The 8,955-nt window shown below is 40.2% G+C and overlaps 1 protein-coding gene across 1 annotated transcript; it reads right to left on the reverse strand.

Annotated features, from left to right (window-relative positions):
* Positions 1-252: 252 nt before the first annotated feature.
* LOC308282041 (GTPase IMAP family member 9-like) lies at positions 253-1,511 on the reverse strand (the record flags this gene model as incomplete). The annotated part of the gene is made up of 2 exons (XM_080722388.1): positions 253-1,283; positions 1,469-1,511. The coding sequence occupies 2 exons, from the start codon at positions 1,509-1,511 to the stop codon at positions 253-255; spliced, it is 1,074 nt and encodes a 357-aa protein (XP_080578514.1).
* Between the last annotated feature and the right edge of the window lie 7,444 nt (positions 1,512-8,955).

The following is an 8,955-nucleotide window of genomic DNA, read 5'->3' on the forward strand; positions in this document are numbered from 1 at the left end:
ATTGGGAACCACTGCTTTAAAAAATATTAGAAAGTAAGGCAACCCAACAAGCAACAACACAATTTTTTTAATTGTTATAATTTCACAGATAGAACAAAAATCTTTGATTTAAAGCTTTATGACCCAGGATGGTGTTCCAGTGGCACTCCTTCTCTCCTTACAATAATTTTCCAAACATAAACTATATAAATTGATTTATTGCAATAGTGACTTCTTGACACGGATACTGTTATGTCATTGAAGTTTTGTCATTCAGTGGGTAACGCAGTTGTCTTTCATTATTTTCACTGCCCGAGCACCAACTTCTACAGCCTGAGGGTTAGCTGTACCAGCCCCTGTTGCACCGCCAGCTATACCCCCAAATACAGCCCCTAATACACCCCCTACTGCAACACCAACTGGACCGAACACAAGTCCACCAACATAAACCCCAGTATAAGCTCCACAGACAGCTCCTGCAGCAGCTCCAGAGGCCACTCCATATTTCAAGAACTTGTTCTTTTTCTCAGCTTGCTCTCTTGCTTCTTGAATGTATATTTCCTTCAACATTTCCAGTGCTATTTCCAGTTTTGCCACATCCCCAGCAGATTGCTTCTTCAGTTTCTCTTCCTCTTTATGTATTTTCCGAGCATTCATTTTAAGAATCTTCTGTTTTTTTCCCTCTATCAGTCTCTCTGCCTCTTGGAACATCTGAGTGGTGTAGTAGCTTCTCTCATCATTCTTCAACACCATGTTGTTGATTTTCTCCAGCAGCTCAGTGACCTGAGAGGGATCGTTGTTTTCATTGTTGAAGACATGATAGTGACCTTTGCTGATCAATTCTTGCAGTTTCTTTGGACCACATTTAAAGAAGTCTTCAATTGATTTACCTCTAAGCAGGTCACCATGAGTGAAGAGAATCATGGTGTAGTTAATTGACTGTTTGCCAAATATTTCCTGAATCATTTCCACAGTTTTCTGCTCCTCTTCTGTGAATCTTCCGACTTTGATTGCAACCAGGAACATATGGGGACCAGGAGCAGCAAAACAAATGCACTGTTTTATTTCTTTAATTACATTTTTTTGGCTAAACCTGGTGTCAAACAATCCTGGAGTGTCAACAACGTAGACATTTCTACCAGCAACTACACCTTTGGCCTTCTTACACTCATTTGTCAGGGATTCAGCCGTTAACTCGGAATGAAAAGCTTCAAAACCCAAGATGGTGTTTCCAGTTGCGCTCTTTCCAGCTCCTGTCTTCCCAACCAGCACAATACGAACTTCTTCATTATTCCTTATGCAAGCTGTGGATTAAAATCATATATAATTATACTGTAGATGCATTTGAGGTTGGCAGAAACATTGTTTAACGACTGTATGTCAATTACATTAAGAGACTGATTTCATGACTGATTACTACTACTTTGCTTGTTTAGAAAAATAAAATATATATTGAAATTAGTGTTATTAGTCTCTTGACGATACATACCTTCTTCTTCTGGCTCCTCACTGCTTGAAACGTTAGTATCCATGCCTGTTTGAGAGAGAGAGAGAGAGAGAGAGAGAGAGAGAGAGAGAGAGAGAGAGAGAGAGAGAGATTACTACTACTTTGCTTGTTAAGAAAAATAAAATATATATTGAAATAAGTGTGATTAGTCTCCTGACGATACATACCTTCTTCTTCTGTCTCCTCGCTGCTTGAAACGTTAGTATCCATGTCTGTTTGAGAGAGACAGACAGACAGACAGACAGACAGAGGGACAGACAGACAGACAGACAGACAGACAGACAGACAGACAGACAGACAGACAGACAGACAGACAGACAGACAGAATCCATATAATAAGTAGACTGATTTCATGACTGATTACTACTACTTTGCTTGTTAAGAAAAATAAAATATATATTGACAGAATCCAGAATGACAGAATCCATATAGTAACTAATAATAATACTTCACAAGACAAATGATGATATATAAACTGAATGTCCAGCAACACATAATCACACATGTTGCTGGATGTTGCTATAGAAGCAGGTCTCCACCAGGTCAGGTGGGTACACGTCGCCTTTCCGAACCCCCGCCTTTCCGAAGATTGACTTCCATTCTTCGAAATGGCAGTGTTTCCAAATGTTATATAAGACCCTGGCATTCCAAAATCAAAATGCACCACCTCTCCAAAGATTGACTTCAATTATTCGAAATGGTGAACTTTTTCTATTACACCCCTGCATTCGAAATATAGCCGGTTGTTGTTGGTTGTTTCGGGTTAGGATTAGGGTTATTTTGTATTATTATTAAGGAAGAAATAGAACTACTACCTCCTACCATACTATATTGACAGACTTTAATAACCGGACCTTTGCCTGTTTCAAAAAATGTTTTGTAGACCTTCAAGATTTCTATTTGAGGACCCCTGCCAAAATCAAACCATACAAGCTCAAATCATCTCATCATTTCACGTAACAAATAAAGGGAGCGTGTCGCTGTTACTACATGTCATCTTTCCGACACCCGACTCTAACCCTCACCCTAACCTCCATGGAGTGAGTCGCTAACCCTCCGGTCGTTCGAAAGAGCGCAATTTCCCCCAAATAAACAGTGATATACTGTAGGTGTGAATGGCATGTCAATAGGCAGTCGTTAGCTCCATGCTGGGAAAACATCCTGCCCGCAAGGATTTGTTTGAATAGGGGGCAGGTATTTATAAGAATTTATTCTGCCTGCTCCTTTTCGTTCATGGGTGTACTGTAAATATTGATGATCTAAATTAAGTATAGTGTAATGGATTGTATTGTATACTACACGTGCGAAACAAAATAAAAAATGAAATGAAAACATGCCCATATAGTGTTTCAACGCTTTATTAACCTGAATAAACGAAATCATAAAAATCTAAAAACATTTAATTGATATCATTCAATCATTCAATCACTTTATTAAAATGTTTTCTTGATATAATTAAAACATTCAATTGCTTTATTAAAACGTTTTCTTGAGATAATTAAATCATTCAATCACTTTATTAAAACGTGTTCTTGATATAATAAAACATAAAAAATAAAAATAAAAAAAATAAAATGTTTGATGCTATTTTGGTTTTATTTTCATACAATGAAATTCTTGCTCACTTGCATGGACAGTGGTTCTCAACCAGTGGTCCGGAGACCACCCGTGATCCTTGAGGGAGTTCCGGTTGGTCCCCAGCTAAAGAACCAAATGGTAACCAAATGGACCCTTATAAAAATCTTAACTGTAAGGGTAAAATGAAATCCACTTGGTTTCATTTTACACGTACTTCTCTAAGGGTCCATTTGGTTACCAACTCTCCATCATTTAGCTGGGGACCACCTGGAACGCCCCCAGGGGCGTTTAGCTGGTCCCTGGAACTAAATATTTTGAGTTGGGGGTCCGTGGCCAAATACATATCATTTTGGGGGCCCTTCACATGAAAAAGTTTGAGCACCACAGACAAAATAAATCAGGATACTTCAAAAATAGCAAATCTACAAGCTCAAGTTGTGACTCATTGTGAGCTATGTACGTAGATCATGTGACTCAGCCATCATCCAGGCTAAGCAGTACCATGGGGCTTAACAGATTAAAACCTATAGCGTGGTTGTATATTTGAACAGGTGTTTGACTGCCACTACATGGCCGATGAGGTGAAGTACGTCCACAACGGATGTCCACTACTGAAGGAGGACACGGTCAAGCTTCGACTACCGGGCTTAGAATTTCGTAATTTTAGGGGCAAGGCCACTTGGCCTTTGGTGTTGTCCATTATTTGAGGGCACAAAGGCCAAATGCCAGGGCAGGAAGGCCATCAAATAAAAGAAGATTTAGGCCCATTGAAAGAATTAATTTAATTAAAGGGTTAAGGATGTTTTTAAATGTATTGTAGACTTTCGGCTGTGAAATAAATACATTGGTATTTACAATCTGATCCATGATCAGCCCTGAACCAATTGAAGATACTGGATTGGTTTAATAGTGACAGTACTTAGCAAGTATCACCAATTTGTTTTATGTTCTTATTGCAGGGGTTCCCAAACTTTTTTGTCTCAGGGCACCCCATGATTATTTTTTTAATCTGAGGCACCCCTACATTATAATTTTCACTCCCAGCACCTTATATTTATAGCATATTGTCGTTGTTGGGTGGAAACCTTGTATGTCCAAAACCATTCGTTTTGTATTTATCATCTATAAATGTCCTAGTGAAAACAGCAGATCTACAAGCACACAACGCCTTGTATCGCGAGGCGTTGTGTGCTTGTAGATCGGCTGTTTTCTCTAGTTTTGTGCGACAGTCTTGTATGATGAAGCAGGGCTTTGCTTTACCAAAAGACGTACACATTTGAAACTTGGAGATACGAGGTTTCTGCCCGACAGTGACGATATTTTAGTGAATAATGTTGCGAGGAAAACGCTGAGATAATAGCCATTTTGGTTAGAACTGACTGAAAATAACTTTGGACTTGTCCAAAATAAATTCCAAATATTATCAAATGATCTCGCGGCACCCCTGGACTGCTGTCACGGCACCCCAGGGTGCCCCGTCACCCACTTTGAAAACCCCTGTCTTATTGCTTTGATAATAATATAATAATATATATATATGAAATGAAATCCATATCAGTGGTTAGGAACCTATGAATAAATACAATAAAATGAGGGAGATCGAGCTACAAGAAAAGGGGGAACATAGTTGTGTTTGCGCGCATTTCGATTGACTTCTATTCATTATATTAACCTGGTGTGTGTAAGGGTGCGTTTGTGTAATGGTGGCTGCATGTACCGGTATATGTGTGTGTGATCACAAACAGAGCTGTGTTGCTCAAATCAACTTCACCTAAGACGGTTAAAGACAGGATGTATCCTGTTTTCCTGTTTTGCATTTGGGTCCCCATGCATCCAGTGCCATGCATGCATTTGGGTCCCCATGCATCCAGGGCCATGCATTTGGGTGCCCATCTGGAATCAATGGGGGTAAATTTACTATAATCACATTTCTGTCTTAGGCCACATAATTCGGTAGTCGGTGCGATTGGGAGGGGTGAAGTTGCAACATTCTTGCATAGTTAAAGAATGAGTTTTCGCTCACACATGCATTTGAGGGGACGGCCACGGGCCGTAGGCTAATGGTCAGAAATCTAATGAGAGCGGACGGTCAGGAGGGGGATTTAACCTATTAGGCCTATAACTATGGATTTAACCCGCACATGGCTCTATATAGGCCTACCAATGTTTCATTGCCTGTATTTGAGGCGGATGCATTCACACCAACAGTGAACCGTATGCTGTAGCGAATCGAAACCCCAGTTTTTTGGGGTGATTTACATTTGTTTCTTTTTATTTCTTTGAAACAGACCCCAAAAACTGTGAAAAGTGATGACTCATTTGCCCTAACCCCGTTTTTATCCCAAGGAATGTTTTTCATGCAAAACAAATGCTTGTAATGGGTTCAGAATAATTAAAAACCCCTAGTTTGACCCCTCACATGCTACTTAAAGGAGTAGTTCACCCCCCAAAATGATTTTTTTTCCTATTGATTACTCAGGCCATGGAGAGTAGAGTTCAATAATATTTTTTGGTTTTTGTCACATTCCTAAGACAAAAATGTGATAACAATAAATTTACCCCAATTGATTCTGGATGGTGACCCGTTTCGAAACGGGTCACCATCCGGAATCAATGGGGGTAAATTTACTCTAATCAAAATTTTGTCTTAGGAATGTGACAAAAACCAAAAAATATTATTGAACTCTACTCTCCATGTCATGAGTAATCAATAGAAAAAAAATCATTTTGGGGGTGAACTACTCCTTTAAAGCAGATTTTTTGGGTGTATTTTTTCCTTTATAGTATATAGTGTAAGTGAATGAGACACAAACTTTCAGCGGCTGTCAAACATTTTGCCCGCATTTTTGCAAGGCGCATGGGAATTTGTTGTTTAACCTTCATTGACAAAACCACTGAGAAACGGACCTATGCTCTCCATGCACGGAAGAATCAGATTCGTCCCAACTACGTGGGGACCTTCCTTGTGCGAATTATTTTTGGTTATTTTTTTAATTGGAATCCTGAGATGTAGCCAAACATTTCGATTTAATTTCAAATGCATTTAGTTAAACTCATGTTATAAAATATAAATACAAATATGCTGAACATTTTAGTGAAGGAATTAAAGTGGGTCATGTTTGCATGTTTGGAATTGGAACAGCTGAAATCAATAAAATATCAGAATTTCCGATATTAACCTGAGGGCCACATTAAAGTGAAGGTGGCATGTGGCCAGTAGTAATTATAACAAATTGCCAAAGATAACATTGGTCACACTTTAATGGCTCTACATGTCACTAAAGGAGAAGCATGTCAGTGTCTTACCTGATTCAATGTTAAAATCCTAATGTAGTTCTGGAGAGACGAAGGAAGTACGTCTACACATACAGACTGCAAGCTTGGTGGTGGCAGAGGGGAGTATATTAAAAGCTGACTCACACAAACCTATATAAAGATGAAAGGAATGACCATCTGTTTTAGGGTAGAGTGGGGTCACTGGGGGAAAAGGCCACCCTGCAGTACGCCCCCCAGCTGTATTTCTCTACAGCAGGGTCTTCAACAAGGGGTTCGGGACCCCTAGGGGTCCTCAGAGTTAATACAGGGGGTCCTCCAAATCTTTGTGTGATAGAAACTTATTTTTTCTCCTTTTTTATATTAACCACTTGAACCCTATAGTATCGATATTCTGAGAACTTTAGCCAAAAATAGCAGATCTACAAGCTCACAACGCCTTGCACTGCGAGGCGTTGTGAGCTTGTAGATCGGCTATTTCCGGCAAAGAGCTTTGGTGTAGAGGGGAAAAAGAGCAGACTAAGTTCGATTGACTTCACAAATTGATATTTCATCTCTCTCTCTCAACAAAGGGGTCCTTGGCCTGAAAACGTTGAAGACCCCTGTTGTACAGAACTACAAGGTGGCGACCTATTTCAGCATATTCCTCACAAATTTGTTATGCTACTGCCTAGGCCTACTGGCCGTGTTTTCAATGGTTGAGCAATGAGCATGGACTGGCTTGGAGAGAATATCTGGACTCCCGGGAGGACATTCACACGACACGGATTGAGAAGGATCTCTACCCTGCGGTGCGAGAAAATCAAACTTGCTAGAAATTCTCAGAGGCCCCCGTGAGGTTATAAAAAAGGCCATTAATATAATTAGGATCGTGTCTGGGTTGCGTTCAAACCAAGACCGAGTTTATGGCCGAACTCACGAAATTCCCGGCGAGGTCATAAACACAGCCTGACATCTGATCATGGCCAGGATCGGCTCAATGTGGATGGGCCCTTAAACTCTTCATGCAAACAACATTTCATTGTCTCACCTATAATCCAGGTCATAATTTTCTCGCTCAAACGCTTTAAGATAAATTGATCTAATTCTTTGTCACACTGAAAATGTTGCGACCTCAGTGTAAATACATTGAACCTCTTCACTTATTTTTGTATATCATTAGGAAGGCCTTATGATAAATTATCAACTTAAAAAAATAAATAAATAAAAAAAGATTTAAGATTTAAGATGACACTCTTTGCAATGACAGCGTTGGGGTAATAGGTCCCCCTCGTGTGGGGTAAGAAGCCCCCGGAGGCAGAATAAGTGCTTTTTTCCCAGAATCGTTCAGTTAATGATACACGTGTGAAAATTGGCATTAGCAGTCTCCATGGGTCACTTTGGAAATTAAAAAATGTCAAGACGACAACCATTTTTTCAAGATGGCCGACATCTAATTGGAGGAGTTATGTGATATAATGGGTTATTTGGGTGATAAAAGCATGAAAATCGGCATGAGTAGTCTCTGTGGTGCGTCACAGTGCTGTGTTTTGATTGGTTGGTTTTCATGGCCAAGTCTCGAGCGGAGGAACAGAGGAGGAAATTATTGCAAAATGCACCATTTGCGGCTTGATAGGTCTTTTGGAGTTTATTGTTACACAAGCATCAACGTGTAAACTAACAGCAGGAAGGCCAATGTTATGAATAGAATTACCTTTCAATAGCAACGTTGCGTTAGAAACTGCTGCTTTTCAGGAGGTTTTCCTTCAGAGTTCAGAGTGAAAAAGCACAGCTGCCCCTTAACTGGTTGTTCGTAAATAAGCCACAGCCACACTGAGTGCACTCTACAACGTCACCGCCCACTGAACTCACTACTGTGGGTCACTTGACAATTAGCCACCCACTGTGGGTGGCCACCAGCAGGACCTCAGAAAGGAGAACACGTTTCCGGGGCGCGCTGAATGGGACCCCCAAATTGATATGAAGGCCCATTTAGTCGCGGACCCCCTTCTCAAAATATTTTGTGCCAGCCCAGGGTTAGGGTTAGGGTTTTTACACTTTTTGGAGAAAAAAAAAGGAAAAGAAAATAGATCAAGCTCATAGCTTGTAGATCGGTTATTTATGAATATAGTGTAAAATAGGTTTAAAGTGGTTTAAACTAAGACAGGGCAGCCTACCTCCTTTATTTATGCACCCAAAGACCGTTCCTGAATCATTTTATTGTGATGGGCCTACAGTACACTGTATCTTTTTTGCAAGTATTCTTGAGTTAAATTGTCCCATTTGAAATCTAATCCACATGACTGGCATAGCAGAAATAATAAAACAGAGAGCTCAGCTGCAGTTATTGTGTTAGAGACTAGAGGAAAACCTAGCAGCAGCACATTGAGTTATTGCCTGTCAGTCAAAACATGCATTGTTTTCTACCTTTCCTTTGCTGACATCAACCCGTTACACACAGTGCTGCAAAGTGCATGATAGGCCTACTCGTAAATTCTGCGCTTCTTTATTAACTTATTTACCGTGCTCCATTGTTGGCTAAATTACGTTTCGTTTTGGCGTCTTTTGGGCAAATCTGAGCTGCAGTTCTGCTCATCTATCTACTCGCCGTGGGCTTCATCCACAAGCGTGGGAGGAGC

The sequence above is a fragment of the Nannobrachium achirus genome (assembly GCF_963921795.1).
Source record: "Nannobrachium achirus genome assembly, chromosome: 3".
In the NCBI taxonomy this organism is placed as follows: Eukaryota; Metazoa; Chordata; class Actinopteri; order Myctophiformes; family Myctophidae; genus Nannobrachium; species Nannobrachium achirus.